General features: G+C 41.3%; 2 protein-coding genes across 7 annotated transcripts in view; both read right to left on the reverse strand.

Moving 5' to 3' along the window:
* Positions 1 to 82: 82 nt before the first annotated feature.
* Positions 83 to 23,782, reverse strand: OGT (O-linked N-acetylglucosamine (GlcNAc) transferase). 2 transcript variants are annotated; one of them, XM_048077948.2, is made up of 22 exons: positions 23,626 to 23,782; positions 19,922 to 20,072; positions 18,680 to 18,923; positions 17,459 to 17,527; positions 14,374 to 14,490; positions 12,878 to 12,957; positions 11,439 to 11,634; positions 11,110 to 11,250; positions 10,768 to 10,868; positions 10,420 to 10,573; positions 10,216 to 10,317; positions 9,809 to 9,988; positions 8,430 to 8,588; positions 6,996 to 7,085; positions 5,993 to 6,118; positions 4,938 to 5,108; positions 4,667 to 4,783; positions 4,420 to 4,587; positions 2,983 to 3,135; positions 2,022 to 2,274; positions 1,710 to 1,833; positions 83 to 1,124 (listed from the first exon to the last, which is right to left on the reverse strand). In XM_048077948.2, exons 1-22 carry the CDS (start codon positions 23,660 to 23,662, stop codon positions 950 to 952), a joined length of 3,108 nt encoding a protein of 1,035 aa, XP_047933905.1. In that variant the 5' UTR covers positions 23,663 to 23,782; the 3' UTR covers positions 83 to 949. The 2 variants fall into 2 exon arrangements, with proteins under 2 accessions (XP_047933905.1, XP_047933897.1); XM_048077940.2 differs by having other exon boundaries at positions 19,922 to 20,102; positions 23,626 to 23,747.
* A 468-nt stretch (positions 23,783 to 24,250) lies between these two features.
* The window catches only part of TAF1 (TATA-box binding protein associated factor 1), a 32,666-nt gene continuing 30,613 nt past the window's right edge, over positions 24,251 to 26,303 (reverse strand). For all 5 annotated transcript variants that reach the window (XM_067004774.1, XM_067004773.1, XM_067004772.1 and 2 more), the window contains one exon: positions 24,251 to 25,211. In XM_067004774.1, coding sequence (XP_066860875.1) covers positions 24,995 to 25,211 — 217 coding nt within the window. In that variant the 3' untranslated portion in view covers positions 24,251 to 24,994. The remainder of the gene's footprint in view (positions 25,212 to 26,303) is intronic.

Consider the following 26,303-nt stretch of genomic DNA (forward strand, 5'->3'; position numbering starts at 1 on the left):
GAACATAAAAGGCCAGAAACCCAGGATACTTTCCTGACAGCAGCGCAGGAAGGGTAGCAGAAAATGCAAAACGCTGGTCAAATCAGTCAAACTGGCAAACCAAAGCTTTATTTTTTGTTTAAAGTCTTTGCTACAGTACCTAGGACTGCGCCTCTATACATAATTAAACATCATTCCTGAAAGATCTGTATTTGGCACCAGTTTGTGTTTACCTCAAACACTTGTGGGGAGGATTAATTTTAAATCGAATTTGGTTTTCAAACAGAACAGGAGCTGCCATCATGAAGCCAATTAGCTGAGTTATTGGAGAAGCTTAAAAACAAAACAAAAAACCCGAAGTCCTTATCTAAACCAACACATTACAGAGAGCTCCAAAACAGAGGTCAAACATTAAAAGGCTGATATAGGCTCAAGTGGTTTATAAAACCTATAAAAAAAGACTACACCAGCAAATATGCCCTTTCAGTCCGCACAGTTTAGAATTTAACGCAGGGAGCAACACTCGCTAGCTGGAAATCTTGTCATGGGAGAACCACACGTATACCAACAGGAGTACCCCAAAATCAAATGTTAAAAAGCTCCAATTCCCAATCCGCGTAAGAGGAGAGATTCATCAGAAGATTGAATCAATCCCTGAAATCATAACTGGTTGGGCAGTTCAAGCTTCCCCACCAATCACTACATCTCTCATCCATACAGGTTCACATGTACACGGCTCAATCCCATTCAAATTCCTCATGGAATAAAAGGATCCCAGGCTCTATAGAGTCTTTCCCTATCATGCAAGAAGTAAGTCTGGCTGTGCTCTAATCACCATCATGTATCACTTCAGCCACAGAGTACCAGGCAGATTAAGTAGAAATGCACAGTTTTTAGCTCATCATCTCTGCAGAAGTGTTTGAGAGGCTCAGTTCCTGGAGAGTTCTGGGTGGGTGTACGGACAGTCTCTTCATGCAGATTCACTGGCCTCTACTGGCTTAATCATGTGGTCTGGTTTGTTGCCGGCAGCATAGTGATCCCACATCTGAAGATAAAGTCGCTCCAGGTCCATTGTGTACTGCTTGGTGTTGAACAAAGGACTGGATATTCTCTGCTTCCAGACTTTGCCACGTATTTTTTTCAGGCTACAAAAAGAGTTAAAGCCAGTCATGAGCAGTTTCAAACACTATTTTTATATCTATTTCAGCAAACCCAGAACTGCCAGTACAACTGTTTCAAAAATACCTACTCTCCAACTCCCACCAAGTTCATACCGCCGTTTCATCCCCTAATTGCCTCTGATACATACTGGCATTACCACTTCAAAAGAGCTGCGACATTAATAGATTAACTTGTCGCATTATCTATACTGCAGGAACTTTTTACTGCACAGTTTTAACTTTAAATGACAAACTGACTAATCTTCAGACTGCCTGATCTTCAATTTAAAAAGAACAATAAGTGAACTCTTGCACTTTTTAACAGGTAAGAGCCTGCACTTGAGCAATTTCTTCAGAGTAGGCAGCACTGTTACTCAGCCTAATTGGAGCACTATTGAATTTACTGTAACAGCAGAAGCAGAGTTAACTGCACAACAAGAGACCTCTAGATGAGAATTGCCTTCTTATTTTAAAGTACCTGCAAGATTATTAATAAGGCTCAGCGCTGTGCCCAACAACAGCGCTTTATATTCCTGATGTTACCACGTTACATGGTACAAGTTCACTTACTATTCCAGATCAGTTCCCAGTTTCACAGCAATATCTTCATATTCCTGCCTACTTTTTGCAATGAGCTCAAGACAGCCAAGACAAGTAAGCTGGGAGGCAGCAACTCGGGACGCAAGCGTTTCACCTGTAAAAACAAACAAAAAAGATGACAGGAATCAGCTTATCAAGTAACACACTACCAAGTATGAAGTTACTTTCCTTCTGCCTCCACAAGAGGAAGTAAGAAAATCCATTAAGCCAGCTAGCTGTTATTGTTACGGCATAAATCATCATCAAATTTACCTGCTCTGTCTAGGTTCCCCATCACGTTACCTGGCATAGTGACCATAGGAGTCCCAGCCCACAGTACATCCATCCCAGTTGTGTGCCCGTTGCAAAGCGGAGTGTCTAGACAAACATCAGCCAATTGCCCTCTCCTCACATGTTCTTCTTTGGGAGCAACAGGAGAAAAGATGATTCGGTTTTGGGAAAGACCCAAGTTTTGTGCATACTGCTGAATATTGGGTTCTCCTACAGCTGGGAAACGTAGCAGCCACAGCACACTGTTTGGAACTCTTTTTAGGATCTGTAAAAATAACCAAGAAGAAAATACAAACAGTTCTGTCAGAAACGTTTCTTTTTCTGGGTAATGGCAATAAACTGCCATGTATCAAGACGAAGCAAAAGACACAATCATTCAATATTTGAATCTTCTGAGATAATAGAGCAAGGAAAAAACAGATTACAGTTCGTAGTGGAATGATATTCTATTCTGAATACTGCTGCAAGATACAGCAACTCTGAGCAATACTTCACAAAATAGTACTTAAAGAGTAAGTCTCGAAATTGGTGATACCATTTATTCATAGGCTCACACTCTGGAATATAAAATAATACCCCTCAAAGAACTCTGCAATGTACTTACACGCTCAAATCTATCAATATAGCAATTGTCAAGACCAGCTATAACTTAAGCGTGCAGGCTAGAAAAGACTAAGCTTATTTCTCAATGGAGTACCAGCACATTTAAGCTGTCCAAGATTTAATTCTCACTGACTAGAAGCACAGATGTGATTTTAAATCTTTAAACTTTAAAAAAAAAACAAACCTATATCCTATTAATGCCAAGCCCTGTAATATGAGCATTGTAAGGATTCAAATGGCTCAAGGTCAGTATTTTCCACAGAACAGTTGAACTTTTAACTTGCATGACATTTCTCTTGATTTAAACAGTAGAACTGCTGTGTTCCAGAGGTCCAACCTCAGTCTCCATATCAGACACACAGACACTTACGTTAGCCCACATCTGTAAAGTGGAAGGGTCAATCTTATACAGCTGATTAAAGTTGCAGTATACAACAGCATCCTCTGGCAAGCCATATTGAGAACGGGTAGTAACAATTATAGTTCGTGGAACTTCTTCTCCAGTTGCTGCTTTGTTGTTAATCTAAATGGGGAAAAAAAAGCTACTTGAACACTGAAATCACAAGAAACAAGCTTATGCTCTACGGAATGTTCCTGAGGCACAGTGCAACGTGTTGGCATCATTAACTTAAAGCATGTCTTTGGCTTCTTCTATGAAAACAAAATTGTCTACTTACCCAGAACAAGAATTTAACTGGTACATGTAACATGCTTGTGACTGTCATGATGTTGCAACCACCAAGGAATAAAACGCTTGGCATTTTCACGCCCTGGCTATGTCTCTCTGAAATTCCAAGTAATTGGAAAGAACCAGCACATAAAGAGGCATTACACATGGACTCTTCCCCTCCTTAAGGTCCCTTCACTGCCTTGAGACTAAAAATGAAATTAAGACTTCAAGGAAGAAGAAGAAAACAGTATTTAAGAAGCAAAAGATTTTTTGTTTTGATTTGAATAAAAGACAATAGGCACAATAGAACAGATAGCAAAAAGACAAGATAAAAGATGCAGGCATGTATCTAACTGTGAGACTGTAAGGAACTTACTGACAGGGAAACAACCAACTCCTTCTGACTTAGTTCTGATTAGCCAGGATGGATGAAAGGTGCATTTTACCACAAAAACATAGAAGGAGTCACATTTCAGCTGTATGCTTATATAGAACACTTGTGACTGCACTAGGAAGCCTATAGCTCATTCCTTCCTGTACCAAAAGACTAAACTGAAGGAAATGTCAATGTCAACATTTGTTGTTTTTTTTTTTTAAAAAAAGGAAGAACTGCTCTACAAGGGAAGAAATTTTGAACAAAAATAACAACTGTCACTCTCACTCAAATCCCAGGAGCTGTAAGCACAGAGATGGTGGCATAGTGCATAGTTGAGAACGATATAAAAAGAAGCTGAATAAGCATTGTTGAAATACAGTGAAAGAACTTGGCCTGTATAACTAACAAAATCTTTTGATAGGAAAAAGAAAACTGAACAACAGCTTGTAAACATCCTTTAAGCTGAAGGGAATGATCACATCTTGCCTTCAAATTCTAAATAACTGACAATCTTTTCTGTGCAACAAAATTAAATTTCTTTGAACTTCAGATACCTGTTGACATAACCCCTCTATCTTTGGGCAAAGACCATCTTCCAGAACATCTGTGGCTTACAACACATCTGGACTTTCCTTCAGTATGAGAACTAAACAAATCGACATGACAGAAGACAGGCATTTGCTTGGAGGTTTTTGTTCCTTGTTATGTTAAAATACGCATATGTATTATAAAACCAAGAGGAATGTCTTCAAGTGCCTCACCTGAGTAGTTGCTAGTCCATTACTAATGTTGAATCCATTGATAGTTATCTGAATTTGTCCACGATTAATCATCTCAATCACAGCTTCCGCAATTGTATTCATAGGAATGACTGGCATACTGAGGGCAGCATTGCTGTCTGCATTGTCTCCACTATCAGGACACTTCATCTATGAGAAATCCCGTAAGTATCAGAGAAAGTAATAGCTTCAGTATCTAATATAGAACACACAAAGGCATCGCTCTCACCTTAACAATCTTGACATCAGGGAGGCTGTCAAGGAAAGCCTTCAAGTCAATACCATTCAAAACAATTCTGTTATCATAAATGTGACCATTGGACTTGAAATCAATGACCGCTTTTTTCTGTTGAAAACAAAAAAAAAAAAACAAATAAAACCCCAACAGTTACAAGATCCCTTACCAAATATGTACTAAGAGTCATTTTTATCACAACAGCTGATGGAAAACAACAGCTATCAACACCAGCTTTTCTTGCCCTCTCTACTTTCCTACATACCTTCAGATGGGGAAACATGTTGGCATGGTCTCCAATAAAGAAAGTGTTTGGCATGTAAGCTAGTTTCTCTGAATACTGCTCAGCCACCTCAACTGGAGAAGTTTCTTTATCCGTAATGATGTAATCCATGAACAATGCCCCACTGGTTCCAGGATACCCTAACCACATTGCCTAAAGAAAACAAACAAAAAAGCAAGACTTCAGTCTTTTCCTTGTTTTCACCAATACAAGAAAGCAGTAAACAGGAACCTTACAGAATTAGAGCTCTCTTTCAGGACACAGTAAACTGCACGTGAAGCACGGGGAAGAAAAAATTACAGCGCTTCAACAGAAACAATCCTATTTGTCTCACATCTGCTAATCCTCAAAAAGTCCCTCTCCTTTAATAACGTGATATTCAAATTATTAATATTCAAGAGGTCTAGCTAAGAATTTTATCCTAACTAAAAGAACACTTCTTTCAACTAGAAAACTAACAGTCTGTGATTGACTCCCAACTCCCCTCTTACTCCTTTATACTCCCAAGAGACATCTCTCGGTATTGTCACATTCAGTATTTGAATCCTTTTTGGAACTGTGGTGATTAGCAAGCTACTTAAGGAGACCATCCTGAAGTCCATCCCGTAACACCTGGGAGGGATGAATACCTGGCCTTGTTAACATTTGATTCAACATTAACATTCAACTTGACATCAAAATATTAACATTTTTCAGGGAAAAAAAAGTGAGGAAAGAATATAAAGGTTGCATTTCTGCATTCACTTTGTAGAGAACAAGGAAACAGAAGGGGTAGATGCTGTCTGAATATTCGCTCACTGTGATCACAATTAACAAAGCTTCTGTCTGACCTGTTCTAAATTGTACTTGCATATTACACACTTGAGAGTCCCCAGATCTCTGACAGTGATCGAACATGAGCTTTCATTTTTTTTTCCACTCTGCCAGAGAGGAGAGAAATGAAGGAAGAAAAAAAAAAGAGAGAGAGAGACACTCCTCCTACTAAGAACTGGTGTTTGGTTTTTTTTTGGAGATACAGTCCTCTTCAACTTAGTTACCTGAATAGGTGCTGGTCTCAAAGCAAATAATTCATTTCGGGCTCCTTTAGTGTAGCCATTCATGTTAATGAGAATGTGTATCCCATCCTGATGGATGCGATCTGCTGCTTTTCCATTACATGGTATCTGAAAAATAAATAAATAAAACTTATTTGTGCTTTCAGTAACAAATGCAATTAGTCATTGGTGTACCAACGGACAAATGTCAAATGCGTAATTTGGTGAGACGTAATTTTTGTCACTCTTGGTTTTACAGAGGTGTAAATCCTCAACTCATTCTAAAAAAAAACAACACCAAAACTGTTGTAACAAGGCAAAACATGATTTTGCTATAGACAAAAACAACAGGAAAATCTCAGCTCTGCCAAACCCATCTCAAAAAATGGTTCTGCTAACATCAGTTTAACATTTTTACTTATGAGAGCAGATCCTGAACAACATGAAGCATTTAAAAACTACGTACAGGTTTTATCTATCATCTAATTTATATATATTATTCCATATACACAAATCCCAAGTTGCTTTAGGTTCTTGTCAGTTATCTTGAGGTAATGTAACACCTTCTGTGTATACTGAAGTCCCTACCACATTTTTCACAAAAAATTAAAAAAAACAAAAAAAACAGATACAAGCTTTTGATACAGGGGGAAAAAAATCCCTCCACCAAGCAAGCCTCTACCCCACTTCACTTGGGTAAAGTAACCTTAAGCAAGCTTAAATATATTTGCAGCTGTGGTGTCTTGATTTATCCATGACATTCAGGTATGACCATTATCTTAAGACCTAATGTAAAAGCTACTCAATATTGTTTTAATATTAATTTTTAATAGTATCACAGAGGTGACACAACAGCCACTGTATCCCAGGTTAGGCATAACACCAATACATCTACAAACCCCCAAATTCTTAAAATTATCGTCGGCCTAATTCAAGAAGTCCTTGCTGCGAAAATCTTAACCTGTAGGCTGATCTCTCTTCCTTCTGGTTTGCTAAGAAAGCTCACCTGAGATAAGTCAATGAAGTGATTTGCTTCAGCCATCACTTTTACACGGAAGTTTGTACCATCATCAGGACTCAGGGCATAACAGAATACCTAGAAGAGAAGGCACCACAAATTGAGTACCTGCAATAATTTATACCTTTACTATAAAGCTCCTATTGCAAAGTTATTTCGCAACAAAATAATTTTGCTATAAATATATGGTATTGTAATTTTTAATTACATAAGTAAAATTGTATCTAGTTCCAGACGAACTACATTATATTTGTGTGGCAGTTACTGGTTGAGAAAGAAGTAAAGAAAAAAGGACATTGAACACATTAGCACCAGGCCCCAGATCTACCTAGTTCTGGGACAAGTATAATGCACTACATCTTGCATAAACAAAGATAAAAAGTTCTCATCAATGCCGAGTTAAGCAATTTTAACAAATGAATTTGAGTGTTTAATTCTGTAAAAATGCCTTTTACAAGACACCTTTGAATTTGTAACCAGTGAGAATCACGTAATTATGACTCAGTTTGAACAGATAAGTCGTGGGAAAGCTTTCTAACAGATTCTTTAAAAAGTGACTAGTCCTCTCCATTTAAGAAACTGCAAATGTATCCGAGAAATGTAAAATCTTTAATCTTAACTCTTTAGCTAATTGAGCACAGATAAGCTATAGACAAAACAGAACCAACATGCAGAGAACTGGTTACCTTGAAGGACAAAAGCATGGTTTTAGTAAGACAGCAGATTAATTTTTATTATTTAAATTAAGGTCTGCAGAGCTTTATAAATCTAGAACAAGAAAGGCTGCTCTCAGGCTAATTGAAGGGGAAGTGGTACACTCCCTCCACCCCATAGGTAACTCAGACCGCTAATTTGATTGTTTCATGAAAGAAAACTGCTTCATAGTGACACTTCTGATAAATCAAGCATGCGGCTTCATCACAAGGATCTCAGACTACAAGGACTGCGTGACCAGGAAAAAGTAGAGAGGACACAGGGGAGAGGGAAAAGAAGAAGAGAAAAAATAAGGCTTGTAAAGGGCTTGTTTTGTGTTCACTCTGCAATGCAGAGTAAACACAAAATGGATGCGTGTCTGTAAGTCTGAAGTAACAAGGCAGCAGCCTGATGTTGAAACACATCTATTAAAAGAACAGTAGATGAAGCTTAAATAAAAAGAAAAAAAAATATTTTCCCATAGTCTTTGAATCCTACCTGCAGTAATTCTAAGGACAGGTAATTCCTACCATCTAAATAACACATTGTACTGGTAAAAAGAAGAATTCTTAGGCTGCAGAACTCTCCCATCCCATAAAAATAAAGATCACTAACCAACACATACTAGCAACAGAAGATTTGCCCTTCCCTAATTTATCTGCCTGCACCAAGGAAAAGAAAGTGCCTATTACAGCTGTATTTTAAAAGCTTCAGCATTTAGATTTTTACCTCAAATTTGTCTGGGTTATGCATGCCTGGGATTGACTGCATTAGGTGTGATGTTGGATGGTTTCCGAAATCAGAGCTCACATAGCCAATACGAAGTCGACCTTCACTGGCCTTCAGATCCTTCGGATGCTCATATGGCGGCTTGTGAAGAACATTAATCTGTCAAGAAAATGTAACACAAATGTTTATAAACTCAGGATCGAAACCCAAATGCTAAACATAGACCAAAAAAAACACATGATTTTTTAGAATTAGCCTTATCCAGCATTTAAGTGGGCTATGAGCATCTGCTATTTCAAACCTGCATTACATATATTCCACTGCAGCCAAGTGCAATTTTCACAAACTGGGTTACAAGATGTCATGTGCCTACGTTTAGACAAATAAAGACAGACATGACTGCCGAAAATTATTAACATTTCTGCCTTTCTATCCCCTGCATATTCTGAAGTATTCCATCCCTGATTATTAAACATAATGATGCCACACCACGACTATCACATAGCTCTTGAACTACAAACCACTTGTAACCAGAACAGTGTTCCTGTGAAACATCACAGCAAGCTTTCTGCTATGCTCACCGTCTTCCCCAGGCATCAGCTTGTAACCACTATCATCGGCAAGATTACAAGGCCGCAGAGACCCTAAATTCAAGCCAGTTTAAAGGCACATGTTATCTTCTAAAAGTTTCATATCCATACATTTCTCATGCTAACTAGACCCTTCCACTGGCTGACAGAGCATTTTCAATTATAACTGGCAACCTGCTCACGTAGTCTGTTTCAACATTCACAACTGCCAACAGCTGTGACCCTCTGATTCAAAGGGAAAACAAGCTACGTTATTTTAGTCAAAGAATTTGCCATCAACTGCAACGACACTCTAGGCAGCTTGAGATGCTGTGCAGTTTCGTGGAAATAGCACAGTTAAGTCATTAAAAGAAAAGAAGACACCTTTAGTGAATGAAACTTTGGAAGAAAATACGTTACTGTACACAAAGTACCCCAGAGCAGAATAAAAAATGAAAAATCTAATACTTCCTATTGAGATACATCCATCCTGGAACACTGCTGCCACCACGGAGGTGAGTGCATTTGGAAATCCCAGAGCCAAGCAAACACAAAGCTTGCACGTTCCAGCAAGGAACATATGAGGCAAGGTCATGTACCAAGTAGTATTGATGCTGGACAGGTGCAGATTTCAGGAAATACTACCACACAGCTGCCTGGATCTATTTTACTGTTAGGGAAAGAATCATTTACTCACTCTGCATCTCCACAGGTCAGTGACTAGTAAGCCTTACAAAGGCTAATACTAACCATGTGAGTATCAGATTTTTGATAAGAACAGTCACAACAGGGCTTTATAAAACCTCATACCTTATCCAAGCACAGATTTCCATGTCTCTCAGCAATAGCCTTCCTAAAACTGTGAGAAAGGGGATACAGCATGCTGTGATGAGGGTGGACGGAAGGCAGTCTGTTTTTCTCCAGCTGATCAGCCACAATGCTAACCAGCTTCTTCATTCTTTCATCATAATCTGTCCAGTCACAGACGATCTAGAAAAGGTAAAATTAAAAAAGATTAATTCAAGAAGCCGAGACCAATGCTTCTCCCAAAAATGGAAGCAAAACCTTCAGTAATTACTGTTGATAACTACAGTCTTCTAATTTAAGACTTGTTTACTCTTTCACTACGCTTATGTAGTCTTTGGTTAAGGTGATCAAACTTCGTATTTGATACAGAGGAATCTTGAGAATTACATCCAATATCTCCCCCTTCTCACCTGCAAACAGTGGGCTAAGTTACAGTAGGCATCAGGGAAGTCAGGTTTCAGTTTCAGAGCAGTGCGGTAGGAGGCAATGGCTTCTGGTATATTCCCTGAATCCTGTAAAGACAAAGGAATGAGTCAGTAGATACCAACATATTCAGGGTAAGTACCCACAATGCCCCCACCATATTCTAAGAGTGATTCATTCACATGTGTTACCTTGTGAATAGATGCCAGGTTGCTATGGGCATCAGCAAAAGCTGGGTTTATCTGAATGGCACGGGTATAGCACTGTAGAGCTCCTTGAACATCCTGCATTTCCTTCAAAGTATTTCCCATATTAGAATAAGCATCTGCAAATGTGGGGCTGATTCTGAGAAATCAAGATAACGTATGTTATGAATAAAAGCTTCTCCTCCATTCAGGAAACATACTCATAGCCACGCTTTCGTGTTTGCAAAGCAACTATCTGAATTTAAATATGCTACTGTAAGCCACATCCTGTACAGGTCTATGGCACTTTCCTGTTATGGAACACTGGGACTATTACAAGTAGTATCCATTTACCTAATAGCCTCTTTGTAATGCATCAGAGCTTCCTGTAACTTTCCTTGCTGTTGCAGAACACTCGCTAAATTTGAATGTGCAGCAGCAAACTCTGGAAACACCTGGAGGGGAAAAAAAAATAAAAGCATAATCAGTCTCTCAAATTCCCAAATTCTACCATAACAGAGGAAATTCCTGCGCATTTCTTACTCTTCATTTTAGGACTCAGGTCTCTGAGCAGAATTTCCTCTGCTTATGATTAAGAGATGGAAAAAAACAAACAAAAAAAACACCTAAAAACTGTATGTCATATTACATGTTCTCAGCTTTAATTCCCCACCTCCTGGCAGCATTCAACTGTACCTCAAGAGCCTTCCGGTAAAGGCGGACAGCTTCCTCGATGTTCCCCTGCTCCCGTTTGATGTTTGCTAGATTGTTGAGAGAATCTGCATGAGTGGGACAAAGTCGAAGAGCTGTATTGTAGCATTCTTCTGCTTCAGCCACCTTTGAAAAGGAAAAAAAAAAAAAAAAAGAATAAAAAAGGAACTGTTGATACGGTAAAATTTCTTGTAACAGCACTGTTTCTGAGAAGTTATTATACAATCAGTTTAACAGTTTCAAGGTGGATATTTCCTGGAGGATATTAAATAACTTTAAAAAAAATGTAAGGCAAAAAAAAAAGCACTCCTTACACTGCCTTTCTCCTTCAAGGCATTGGCCAAGTTACAATAGGCATCAGGGAAGTGGGGTTGTAGTTCAATAGCCCTCCTGTAGGTGTCTATTGCTAGGTCTATCAGTCCTTGCTCATAATACACACAAGCAAGGTTGCCGTGCACAACTGCATGATTTGGACTCAAACTCAAGGCTCGTAGGTAAGCTGCTACAGCTCTGTAACAAGAAAAAGAAGGTAAACAATCATCCACAGAGCAGCAGTCATATTTATCTTGTCATAAAAACACACACAAAGAAAACCTTCAAGGGATATATACCACCACATACACAAAACCCACACCCCTGTTCTGTAAGATGTTACTGGAAACACAGAAGTACTGCCTGAATCAAAAAGCCAATAAAGGAACACATTATTATGCATGACATTTTAAAACTATGCTCAATTTTGTAATGACTGGCAGGCTAGAAGACAGACTTTGTTCTTTTCAGTTAAACAACCTGAGTTCCAAAACTGCATTAATAATCAGCGTTCACTGCTCCACACGAGATAGCTACTGTCTGAAACAGACTTCAGCTGAAGAGATGTGCAGTACTCCTGTTCAGAACTATTTTAATATGGCTTGTATTACTAGAACATTTGTGACAGTGCAAGACCTTTTCTTCATTTGCAAAATTAAAGTTTTATTCAAAAAATATTCTGCAATTATTTAATCTATAGAGGAACTTGAAAAGCAAGAATTTCATGTGTTTACAATGCTTTTCTGGAGTAGTCCAAGGAACTGGTGCCATGCTTTTCCCAGGCTGCTACTCCTGTTACAAACCACAGTTACCAGAAATTACAACCAAATCAACAGATGCAATGCTGTACACTGCATGGAAACAACACAGCCTGGATCTTCTTCCAGAAACAAAAGTAAGATTGACTGAACAGATTAGAGGTCTCGAAACAAGTTAGTCCAAACGACAGCAAATGTACTACTACAACCACATGCAGTAACACAACGTGGACACAACAAATACAGAATATTCAGCCAGATGCTAAACTGGAATTCAGCATTTTAGCTCGTCCTACATAAAGGGAAGCTTTAGATATACCTGTAGATCAGAGGTCTAGAAACACATAATGAAAATGGTAGTTTCATGCCTTTCTCACATACCTTCTCCTCACCCTTTTCCTGACTTAATTTCAAATCTATTTTTGTCTACACCTTCAGTAGTAAAATGTTAAAAATGAGAATTAAGTACAGGAGAATAACTAAGGGATACATTCCACATGATTTATTTATTTTTAGTTCCAGTATCCAGCTTTCCGAAGCCATTTACTTTCTCAGCTCATGGCACACGTTTTCACTATGTCTGCCCAAAGAGATTTTACATCAGGAACTTAATTTGTATCTTGGTATGTATGATACGTATGATATGTACACCACTGACAGAGTGATTCTACTTATCTGCTTACCTGTCAAATATCCTTGCTTCCTTCAGGACATTTCCCAAATTGATATAAGCATCCAAAAAGTTTGGGTCAAGCGTTACAGCCTGGAAGTATTTTTAAAGTTTTGAGCATTAGCACAAAAGCTTTCTCTATGATACCTGAAGTTAATTTTTGTTTATATATGTATAGACATGATTTATTTTTAAAGTCTCTCAAACTTAATCTGTAAGCATCTAAGACTATCAACAACCTAGTAAGGAAAACTTAAGTTATACAAATCAATCATAGAACACTGAAGTTACTTATCTGAAGAAGGGACAAAATATACTACCTTCAGATCGTTCATTTGCTTACCTAAGCCATGACCTAGTTCCCTCCAAATTCATGCGTATTAGAATAGATAGTAACTGACATCAGTTGTGACTACTGCAGAATAAAATGTTAAAAATTTATTTCATGTTAGGTAGATCATACTCAAGTCTCCTGCCCACTCTTGCTATGCTGTAATTTATTTTTAGGGAAGAAAAACCTTAAAAATAAAAACCCACAAAACTGATCTACGTCCTTTATCTACTGCAAAATGAGACCTATTTTAAAAATTTAGGAAAGAGATCCTAAAGGAAAAATAGAGCCAATTGCACAGGAGCAAGAAAGCAAATACATCATGTGTATAGGGAAAAAGAACCGTAGCCATTTGACTAACAAAAAACATTTTCACTTTGCAGTAATAAGCTACAGATGTGTATTTGGAAAGCCACACTCTTACAGTCTTTCCCATGGGAACCATTATTTCTAAATTAAAATACTTTTTAATTATCATTTACTAGATACAGGAACAAAAACAAGGAGTTAAAATTACTTTTGTAGATCCGAGTCAAAAATACCAGGAAGAAACTGTCCACCGCATCTTAAATCTGGTTTTAGGTCATGTTAGAGACTTGAGAGGAATACAAATCGAATTCAGATGCTAACTAAAAGGTATGAGACAACGATTTAGAGTAAGAGCTAATGACAAAGATCTAGAAAAGTCTGAAACAATAGTGGTGAAAAACAATCCTGGAGAAGAATGAGCGTCACTTAAAACTGTTCTCCTCAGTTACTCATAGGAAAGTTAAGGACACCTGAAATAAAAACTGCTACAAAAAAAATGGTTTTAAGCGGAATTGTTTCTCCTTTTTACGTACAAAAAAAAAAAACAACACAGAAAACATTATTCCCAAACTATACTTGTAAAAATTCTATTCCGGTAAAGGACTGTAAAACAACTTAATGAATTTCTTATCTTTGACATGTGTGTGAAGTCCTTAGGCGCAATTCTAAACATATCTCTTTAGTAGCATACAGGCAGTCTGAAACATCAGGAAGTAAACAAATTATTAACACAGGACGTCAACAGGATTATAAGAAATTCTGCTGATCAAAATATTTTTATCACCTACCAAAGTACTCATCCATAAGCAGACAATTAATTGCCTGTGCATTAAAATCTAGCAGCGAAGCTGACTGGCTTAGACAGTTACCTTTTCAAAGTGATGAATTGCAAGCCAGATTTCTCCTTGGGCATTGAAAACACAGCCAAGATTACTCCATGCCACTGCAAAGTTTGGTTGAGTCTCAATTGCTTTTAAGTAACAGGCCTTGGAACAGTTAAAGAAGAGAGATACAAGGGAAGGGGAATATTTGTAAAAAGAAAAAAATGAGAGAAAACAATTGTTAGTATGCCTTCTCTAACCAGCCAAAAGTGACCCTGCAGTATAGGCTAGCTTGCGCCAAAACTAATGCGCTGCAAACTGCTGTTGATCCTGCGCCAGCGCAAACCAAAACCCAGGTGCAAGCCCACCATTTTTCAGTTATGCTGATAACAAGTTAACATGCCTTTAGACACCAGGTCAGCACAGAAATCATCTTCAAAATAATTCATGTAGTTCAGAGGAAGTATCTGCCTCTCTCGATGTGCATAAAAACAAAAAACTGCTATGCAAAAACTACTTAGCTATGAAATAAAATTATTAAATTGTGACGTACCCTAAACAGGATAGAAATCACTCTGAAAATCAGAAAGGCTACTGAAAAAGATGTAGCTTATCTTCACTTTTAGTCGTCCTTGTTAAGTGAGATGGCACACCCCACCCCAGGTTCTCCGAAGACATTCCATCAGCTACAGCTTCAAAACCTCAAATGACAGGATTGCATGAAGGTTTAGGTCCCTGTAATGCAAGCGCGAGAAGTCGCTGCGCATCCTAACCAGCACGGCGCCACGCTATCGCTGCGAACTGCTTTGCTATATTCATTGCCCTAGGTGCAGCGAACGGCCAACCAGAATCATTAATCTACCAGACAGGCCCACACAAAAACTTGCACGTTAAATTTGATGTCTGGAGTCTAAAAGCGTTACAACCCAATTGTGTCCAAAAGGCCAGCGCCTGGAGCTTGGGCAGGCACCCAACCCGAGATTAATCATCCAGTCAACCGTTCGCGAGGGCTTAATCGCACGCAATGCGCGTTACCGCTGCGCAGCCTTTGCGCTACTGCAGGATCACAGCGCATCATCAGAAGAGCAGAACGCTGCAATCCAAACAAAGAAGAAAAAAGGAAAAAAATGAACAACCAGAAGAGTTAGAAGCTTTTACTATTAACTATCTCCAATTACTTCTTTAAAAAAATATTTTAATTTACTTTTACTTTATTTCTTTGAAAGAATTTGTGGCTACTAGTATAAAACATTCTTACATTACTTGCTTGTAATTAAATATTTTAAGCTGTTTCTGAAGCCACAAGACAGAAGATTCAGGCATGGAGGCAAATGGTTTTGCTGTGGCAGTTACAAACCCGTTACCATATTTCTCATCATGTGACTTTTCGGTGCGTTCCTTGCTGGAAGAGGAGGAGGAGGTGTGTGTCTGCCCTAGATCCAGGCCTCGAGCTCCCTTCAGCGAGGCACCTTACGCATGGAATAGGAGGTTTCACCCACCTGAAACCTTCTAAATACAATATCAGTGGTGAAAAACCAAAAACAAGAGAGAAAATAAAACAAGATCATTAGTAAAAGTTCAACAAAGCAATTGCAATTTTTTTGGATATGTCTTAACACATGGGAATGAGGACAATCTGTCTGTAACAAGGGAGACATGCAGAAGGGAGAGGGTTAATCAGGGCAATTGCATACAGCAGGGACTTTTTTTTTTTTTGGAAGAAAGGCTCTGAAGTATCTACAAAGAAATTAAATTTTAGTTCAAACTGTAAGGAACTTGCTGGCTTGATCTTTCAAATGGACTGATAACCAAAGAAACACATTGCAATTTACTCAAGATGTTTTTCCTCGTTTATTAAGTTCTCACAAAACGGAATAACACTTTCAAACTAGGTGTCTCCAGAGCTCTGAAACAAAGAAGTCAGCAACCTAAGGCAGGCGCAGTGTCTTGGCCTATACCAGTCACACTAAAGCTGCAGTGAAGTGCAATTCATGTTAGCTGTCCGCTTGGTGGGCTGAGAACCAAGTGTCTCAAAGACTGTTCAAACTGTTAGCGCTACTACGAAACATTTTCAACCTGGATCTGACCAAATCGATTACGCTGTCCTAGGATGGTACGCGCATCCAAGTTGTTAGGAGAAATCCAAAAAAACAATGAACTTTGAAAACTACGCGCCCCTTACCCCACAAAGACCCTAACCCTCCCCGATGGTGCTGCAGCCAAACAGACAGCTACGCTGTTCATACACTCCACTTTTTAGCATGCGCGTGGGGCTTGGAGCGACAGACGTGGAGTCCAGAGTGTTTCTGATCTCTCCACACTCCTCACCCCTGCAGCGCGGACGCGTAAGGTGGCTTGTAACAAGACAATTTCTTTGTGCAATCCAAGTTTTAACATGCCAAGAATTTTAAACTCATCTTGGTGTTCAAATTCTCAGTTTAGGAAACACAAGACTGCTAGAAGCCACCTTTCCACTACAGCAAGTTTTCTTTCGATCAGTTCATTTCCAAACAAACCAGCTTTGTCCTTCTGATTTCTTTATTTTAGGGAGGGGAGAAGGGAAGACATAAAGAAAAGTTATTCGGGGGTTCGCATACTGCAGCTATTGATCATTTACTAGCCTTTCTTCCACTATCAAGGGAAGGGAAAAGTTAAAAAGAATAAAAATCTTTAAAAGCCAATATTACAAGGTAACATTTGGATAAGTTTCTTCTCCACTTACAAGCCACAAAGGACTTTAGAAGAGCAGCATTTTCAATAGCACCTGCATCGTACAGGGATCTCGAGCTAACCACAGGCTCTCTGCTTGGCACCAGCAGGCAAGCCTCAGATTTGAAGGACTGTTACTTATTTCCACATAAGAGCATGGTGGAGCCCCTGCCCAATACTTCAGAATGGTATCAGATAGTCTAGTTCAGCAGAAAGGCTTGGTAATGTTCCATTTCTTGACTTAAATCAACTTTTAAACATGGACATGCCATATCTTGCCCTGCAACTACTCTGGGGTGTTTCAGTGCCTTCAGTTTTCAGCAGTTTCTCAGACTGTCTGTAGATCAACGCAGATTTGAAGACTTGGTGCAAAGTTCAAGTTTTCAAAACACTGGCGTTTACATGTATTCTACTCAACACCTACCTTGGCTTCTTCCAAGCGACCCAGGGCTTTGAGCAGGTTCCCCAGGTCACTACGAACACAGTACAAGTCCTGAAAAAATCAAAGTCACACCGTCAGCTTCGGGACTTCACCGATGTCCCCATGGTCTTCACATAGGCCCTGCAATGGAACTCCCCAGTTCTCTACAGCTCAGTGTAAATTCCCAGTAAATACATTACAAACTCAAAATATTTTTTCATGACCTAACATTACTAAAATCAGTCAGATCTGTTGGCTATACTGTAAAAATACAACAATAAGAAAAAAAGAAATTAGGAACCAGTTCATACAATTTCTGTTTGTACGGAGATATGAAAGAACAGAAAGTTCAAGTGACCCTAAAAGCAACTTAAGTTTTTTTACCACATAAAAGTATTTGAAGCCTTTTTTAATCATTGCTGGTTTTTTTTTGTTTGTTTGTGGTTTTTTTTTTGGGGGGGGGGGGGGTGCGTGTTTTTTTTTTTTTTTTTTTTTTTTTAAAAAAAAAAAGCACTACTATTAACCTGTATTCTTAAATTACACAGTTACCATTATGGCTTTTACCTAGATCTCAAATTATATATAATGACCTTGCTTCCTGCATTCTCAACAGTTTTACCCCTGTTTTTCCCCATGAATCCATAAGCCACTTGCTCTTTTTCTTTCATTTGTAGCCACAGCATATACTGCTGGATACTCCAGTTGCAGTCTATTGTAAGACCACAGAGAATGAGAACAGCTGTGTCAACATTAACAAAGAAAGTTTCTAACCTAAGTAAAACTCAACTTTTGTAATAAAAACCATCTTGCAGTACTCCTAACCGATGCACATTCTACTAGTCACACTGCTTAAGGTGAATTTGACAAGTTCACATAGGCTGAAGAACACAGCAAAAGATTCCAAGCTCTTGTTGGACTGGTTTTGCATTTGCTTTTGCAAAGGAAAAAGGATGCACACACCGGACCAGTGCTGCATTTTAAAGATTTTTGACAAAACAGGCACTCGTGACACAATTGCAAGCAGACACCTTCATCATGCTGCACAGCACTACATAGACCATTTGCACAATGCAAAATAATCAGAAGATAGCACTCTAACATAATTTTTACTAAAAAATTAGTTTTAAACGAGTTATAACCCCAAATCTGAACAGCAGATGATTTTATAGCAGTCACTTATAGACATAAAAGTGACACAGCAGCAAAGTAAAACGTGCTACTTACAGGGTTGTACTGAAGGGCAGACACATATGCCTGTACTGCTCCTTCCATATCTCCTGCGGCTACCAGCGCGGCAGCCAGATTAATATATCCATCAATGAAGTCTGGTTTGAGGCGTAGTGCATGTCTGTAATGTTCGATAGCTTCTTGTAGCTGTCCACGTTCCTTGTACACATTGCCCAGATTCGAGTAGGCTTCGGCCAACAGCGGATTCTGTTTAATAGCCAAAGTGCTGAAGTGAGCAGACCTGGAAAAAATTAAACAAGTTAACAAAACACCTGACTTTCAGTGTTTGCCTGTTTGCTTTATTATTCAGTCAACATTCATGCTTAAGCAAGCCAAACCCACAGCCAACAAATCTGGATTTACAGATTTAGCTTCTCCTAGTTTCAACTATCCTCTCTCCTACTCCTGTTTTAGATTCTATTGAAGAAAGACAAGTCAGTTGCAATCGGTAGGCTTCAAGCCTCCTCACCAGCCTGAACTCAATGCAGCTGGAGAAAGCACTGCAGATACTCTGTTACACCCCTTCCAACAGTTGTATGCTACTTTTCTAGGCAATGTTTCACTTGACAGTCTTTTCAAGAAACAGGATATAACAGACAGATCAGAAGTAAAACTCTGTCCTGTCCTCCTCCATTTTATTATCCCCTATCTGAATTGTTATTACAATCTCATCCAGAAACCTATATAGAATAAATCCTGATTTCAAGTTTTGACTTCCTTCACCAGCACACACAGATTTACAGCTAGAACAGTTACACTTCAAAATGCAAGATCAGCAACAGGCAGGAAGAAAGAGCACAGAGACAACCTTCACAAGACAGAATCCTTATCTAAGCAATGCCATTCTGCTGCAAACAATCAGTCTTAGAATTAAGAAAAAAATAAACAAACCCCACACTGCAAGTGGCATAAAGACTTTTGTTTACTTGTGCAAATAACTCTGGTACATACAAGTGTGGCTGATACTCTGATATTAAAGCGTACGATACGAAAAAACAAGAGTAACAGCAAGATCTGTCGTTTGTTGCAAAGCTAGCAATTCCCATTTGTATTCCTCTTACCCTGAAGAATTCAAAAAACACGTTACTTTTGACGAGTCCTTACGGCTACCATGAAGTTAGTCAGTATTTGCATTCAGAGATAAAGCCAATGTTAGATGAGTATTTTTTCAGCTGCGCTCAATACTATTGCAGGCACAAACTCAAAAGAAAACTTGACAGAACCCCTCAGTTCTCCTACCTGTCCAATCTGCGGCACTGGAAGTGAATAGATGATAGTAATAAAAGCACACCAGTATTATCAGGCTCTTGTCTCCAAAGCTGCATGCAGTGTCTCTCTGCTGCTTCAAAGTCTCCTGCCTGATATTCACGATGAGCCAACTCCGCTAACCCTTGGAAGGAAAGCATACGTTTCGTTGGTTCTGGAGAATCACCAAAACATTTAAGGGGGGAAAACAAAAAGTTAGATAATGGAAACAAAACCAAAGAAAGAAAACAAAAAAAAACAAAACAAATGTGAAAAAAAAAAGGTGTTTAGAACTAAAGGATGAAGATGTCTGAAGTTACATAAACACTACAGCAAGCGACAGTTTGAGCTCTCAGATCTTCAGGCTCCCACCTACTGCTATGGTATTTCTAACATTGTGTGTACAAGCGCGTGACTTCATCAGTTAGTATCTGGAAACACAAATATTCACAGCTATTACAAGACAGCAATCGACCGCTCTCCATGAACCTGAAAAATATTTGAAGATATTCCTGACCTAAGATTTTACTTTGGTTCATAACAGTAGCAGCGTCAGCAACAGAACAATGAATTTCCTTACCCTCCCCCCAAGACTGTAAATCTAGTGCTTTATAACATTGAAAGTTCTGAAAAATTAACAGGAAAACGAAGGACAGCAGACAAAGACTTCAAAGGACTTGAACAAAAGGAAGTTTTGCTATGCCAGTAGATCGGTATCGTGTAAAAGCCCTTAAAGAAAAATGCGTAATGCACAACATTCCTTTAAACCTCTATGCTGCCTGGGTTATCTACAACAAATAACAATTCCTCCACCGAATAAAGTGCTGGCCTGAGAACGGTATCAGATGAGAGACAAACACAAGCTTCAGTGGTTACGCTGTTGGCTTACAGAAGGAACCGCAAGAAGGAGAGGGTACAGGAAAGCAGTTCCTACTTCGGGAGGCTTAGCTGGAATGGGAGGGACAAAACGTTTTTAATATTTAAGATACATTCATGAAGAACAAAGTACTTCAATAAAACACCACATTTTAGTTACAGCAACCTTCTCTGTGAAAAGCGAGTTAACTGTCTTACAAAGGCAGCTCTGTATTAGAATACAGACAACTGCAGCTAGGAAAAAAACCCTCAACTGTTCATCCTAGAAAGTGCCTTCAATTTCTGCCTTTATACCACTTATTCTTGCTATTAAAAGCTTTTATTACTGCAAGTATTTCTCATTTTTCCTTCTGAAGTCCAGCATTTCCAGTACTCTGCAGTCACTTAATTCCGTTTCCTCAATACTTCCCACCTGCACCTGGGGAGTTCTGCATTTCTGATGCAATGAAACAAATAAATCCTACCAAATAAAAGCAAATACCTCAATATCTGAGTGCACAATTTTGCAGTTACATACTACAAGAATCTTCTGAAACTATTTTACGAGAATTTTTAAAGATGGCAAAACAATCACAAAGACATTAGGTTCAGAGTTGTTATCTAGCGTTCGTTTTATGAGCTCGGTCGGGGTCGATGGCAATTATTTCCACTATTTTCATGATTTTCTTTTAGCGCTATCTGGTTTTGAGAATAAAAAAATTGACGTGACCCAACTGAAGTTGTTTTTCCAGATAATATTGTCTCTGTGCTATAAACTAAAGGTTCATTTTAAGCTGGAACCATCAAAACTACTGACTGTCAGCTACTTGAGACATTACTAACCAAGCGCCTGCAAACAGGTTAACCCCTGTTTTCTAGGACCCTGCTTCACAGCTTTCTGAACCGCAGACTAAGGGAAAAGCGGACTTCAGTGCCTGGTTAACCTTCGGGGCAACGGACGGACGTAACTGTTACTGAGCGTGGAAGCGACAGCAGCACTGCGAAGGCCGCAGGCGGCTGACAGCAGAAGCCCAGCGCACAGCCGTGCTGCTCCTGCTCCCTCCTGCGGCAGCAGCCACACAGGCTCAGTGCGCTTCAGGCGCTGCTCACAGCACAGACACGGCGAGGCTGGACAGGGGAAGCACGTGGCCCACGGGCAGGAGTAATTTCTCCTTTAAGTACCAATAGTGGGATTAAATTTCAGTGCTAAAGCAAAAAAAAAGAAAATAAAATAATAAAATCCATAGAGGTTTAGACTGGGAGTCTCGTGAACACTTGGGGAGAAACTTCCAGCTGCTACCTGAACAGGACACCTGGCCTGCTCAAGCATGGAGCGAAACTGAAGTTGCAACTCCTCAGGCAACAGAGAAAGGACGCTGCCGAAATCCTGTATTTAATGTAACAGCACTGGGGAATAACAATCCCTAGCTAAAGTGACAAAATGAGGGCACTGAAATTTTCTCTCATTTATCAATATCTTCCCAAAACAATCCCCGCTTGCTCCCCTGAGCAGAGATAAAGCGAGTCAATCCCTCGGCATAAAATACCCAGTCATCTACCTCCAAGTAAACATTTTAGCAGAAATCCCCTCGAGAAGCACAGTCGGTGCTGGGAAGCAGACAGCTGTAATCCCAACGTTCCAAATGAGCCGAACTTCCAATTACACTGCTGCAGAACAGAAGTCACGCTACCCAACGAACCCATAATGTGGCCGCTCACCAAACCCATTTCTAAAGAAAGCAACAGCAGCAAGGAGCCACAGGCAGAAAAATCCCTTATCAAGACGTACTCGCATGAATTCCTGCACCTGTGCTAGCCTGCACTACGCGCTTTGACTATGACCTTGGCAAAGCCCGGTGCGTGCCACAACCTCCCCTGCAAGCTGTAGAGAACGCAAGCAGATTAAACACCCGCACAGAAGCGCCACGAACCCACACGAGCCCTTTTCTCCCCCCACAAACAACCAGCTGAGCGCTTAACTCCTGCTCAGCCTCGCAGTTCGACGAAAGCTGGAGGCAGGCAGAGCAGCAGGTGCGGGTGACGAGGAGCAGGTGACAGCGCCGGGCCGGCGCTCGTCCTTCTCAGCTCCTCCAGGAGCTCGGGGCTCCCAGACGCTGCGGCCTCGCTGTCCGGAGGAGCGGTCCCGGCCGAGGTAGCACCGTACCGCAGCGCTCGGCCTCCCCTGGGCCGTCCGTCCGCCCCAGCCGCCGCCCCGCTGCCCTCTCCTCTCCTCACTCCGCTCCCCCGTCTCGCCCCACACATCCTGTTCCCCCCCCCCCCCCCTCACGTTTTTCCTGAGGCATTGTCTCAGATTTTCACGCTCTTCCTTCCCTTCTGCTCAGAGGAGACCCTAAAAATCCGGAGGGTGAAGCCGCGCTTCCCTTTCACCAAGAAAACACACACATGTATATATACGCATATATATTTTGTTGTGCGGGGGAGAAAGCGAGCTCGCTCCCCTCGCGGGCAGGGCAGCTCCGGCAGCAGGAGCACGCGTGGGGCCCGCAGGTGCCCGGCCCGCAGCCCCCGGCGGAGCGGCTCGGTGCGGGTCACGCCGCCCTGCTCCCCGCCGCGATCAGCAGCACCCGAGGAGCCCCCCCGCGGCTGCCCAGCCCGGGCCGCCCCCGCCGGGCCGAGCCGGGCACAAAGGCGGCGGGGGCCGGCCGGGAACCGCCGCGGCGAGGCGGCCGCTTCTGGAAAGTTCCGCCGGGAGCGGCCCCCGCGGGCAGGGAGCGCCGCGTTCCGGCCGAGGCAGGCGCGGCCCCCGGCGGCGGAGGGCCCCCGGCGGCGCCCGGTGAGGGCAGAGCCCGGCCCGGCGGGGCGACCCCGAGCGCGGCCCGTACCTGTGCTGTCCGCCACGTTCCCCACGGAGGTCGCCATGGCGGCGGGCGGGCGGCGAGGCGCTGGCGGAGGCGGCGGGGGTGGGGGGGGACGCGGTCGCGGCGGGCCGGGGCGGGCGGAGCGGGCCCGGGCTGCCCTCGGCGCGAGCGGCGCGGTGAGGCGGCGGCTCCCGAAATGGCGCTGGCGGCGGCGGCGAGCCGAATGGCGGCCGCCGGACCTAGCTCCCCGCGCCAAAGAGTCCGCGCGCGGCGCCGCGGAAGGATCCCGCAGGAACCGCCTCCGTCTCCTTCCGCCCAGCGCCCCTCAGGCGGGAGGGAGGGCGGGGAGAGCGCCGCACGGGAGGCGTTGTCACTCGGGTATCCTTCCGCGCGGAGCCATTGCGACAAACGCGGCCGCACTGCGCGTGCGCGCGGGCGGGGCACGCCGGGAAAGCGAGGCTGGGCTGGGCTGGGCTGGGCGCCTCAGGGCCGCCGCCCGCTCTGAGGGGAGCCCCTGAGGCGGCCGGGGGGCTCCGAGCCCCCGCCCGGGCTGCACAGCGCCCAGCCTGCGCCTCAGCCCTCCTCTGCCCCGGCCCCAACAGCCCCAGGAGGCGTGGGGGGTGAAGCAGCAATAAAAGGAGCAACGCTCGACAGCTTCTGGAGTTTTATTTACACGGCTCGAGCCGGCAGTGCAACAGCGGGGCTCTGTACACAGTCTTTGTTTTCGGAGGGCTAAAAATAAAGAGGCTCGCTCCCGGGAATAATGAGAGCTATTTTTAGAACACAAGTAGCCTGAGAATTGCTGAAGACTCAAATTAGCAAAGTCTGATTTTCTGGGGCTAATTGCAACTTAGGAAAAAAAAATAGGGCAGCTGTTCACTGAAGTACTCAAGGCGGTTAAGCAATTACCAAAACCAGCCTGGGATAAGTTGTTAGCGCATTCATATTGTGATCCCAAACAAAAGCTTTCCCTTTAAGATATAAGAAATGTTTTGTAATTGTTTATCAAAACAACAGCATGAATTTTACTCAGAGCAACCATTTTTTGCCTCTGATGAACAATGCATGAATTCACCAGGGCAGTATTTACGATAAATTATTCTACATCTATTAAAAATGAAGAACAAATTCATGAAGTCTTCATCTGGATTCTAGAACTACGAAAGGGCACAGCAACCCAATACTTCAGCAGGCCATGCTTGTCTAAAGATCATTCTTCACCACGTACTTACTCAGCCTCACGTTCTGTAACTGATTAAAATACATAAAAAGGCTACTTCTTGTTAACAGTCTGCACCACATTGTTCCTTGTACCAAACCGGGACAATAGAAACACTGGAGCCAAGAGCAGCCCGAGATGACCTTCATCTCAGGGAAAAGGATTTTCCTTAGGTTATTCATCTGAGTCCAGGTCACTGTCTCCTGCAATGGAATGAAAATCTTCACTGTCTTCCTCATCCTCAGACAGATGGACCTGACTTAATACGCTTGGTCCACAACGCTGTTCCTCTTCTTCTTCCTCTTCTTCAGAGATCTCGTATCCTCCAATACTGCTGAAACTAGTATCTCTTGTGTTGGATTTTGGGTCTGGTTCTTCATAGCTGCCATAGCTAGAAGAAATGATATACTCTTATTACACCATAATTTCAAATCAGCTATTGATGTCAGCAATTCTCCATTTAACTTCTATCTAACTTCTGTAAAAGGTCCCTGGCCTCAGGTCCTTGTGGAACACTTGGAACCACTGTGTACTTTAATTCTGTCCATGGCCAGTTTTTTAAAAATAAAAAACAGTTCTGATGAACAATTCTCTACCGGCATCCTCACCCCCCTCTGATATACTCAGGGTAGGAAAAGCAACTGATTGCTCCAAAACCTTCCATCTGTCACCGTTACTGGAGACAAAAAAGGCAGACAGCATAACAATCACCACCAGAGCAGAGCCCCTTCACATCCTCTCCAGCCTCTTCTGCTGGCTGTTGTCAAGGTACTGGGCTGGACAGATCATTTGCCTGACCCAGCATAACTAGTCTTAAGAGCAGGTCTTGATCATCTCTGTTACGACAGAGCTTGTCCATATAATTATCTTAGGCAAATATCAGTAACAGCATTAAGGTACTGAATTCCATGAGTAAAAAACAAACAGAGAATCTAATGCTAATATGTTACAGAACAGCCAAACAGGGAAAAGTAAGTCAGTACTTTCTCAAGACAATGCAGAAAATAAAGCTGTCCTTGTCATTTTCTAAGAATGGAACTCCTTCCAAAATACAGAATATGCATATTTCTATTATTTTGGACATGCATATTCCTTTCAAGGAAGGAAATACTTAATTCTTAGAGGAAAAAAACAGACAAACATGAAGTTAATCAGTTAATCGGCTAAATCACCTTTTAACTTCAAAGGCATCTCAGTTTCCGAGACAATCTATAAAAAGCTTTATTTGCATTGCTTTTAAAAAACACTATGGAAGTTATTTAACTTACAAGAAAAAAAAAACCAATTATTTTACTTTTAATTTAAACTAAGTTTTTTTCATTAGAGTCTAACAGCAAAACCAAAGTTCTGTCAATAAGTGGTAAATTGCAATTATGGCTGCAACATTAAAACCAGTGACAGAATAACTTAAAAAACAAGATATTCTTCAGCTTTTCATGATAAACACTTCAGAAACTTTTAAGAGAACAGATTTTGTTTTGAA

This window comes from Anser cygnoides, chromosome 13 (assembly GCF_040182565.1).
Source record: "Anser cygnoides isolate HZ-2024a breed goose chromosome 13, Taihu_goose_T2T_genome, whole genome shotgun sequence".
Lineage (NCBI taxonomy): Eukaryota > Metazoa > Chordata > Aves > Anseriformes > Anatidae > Anser > Anser cygnoides.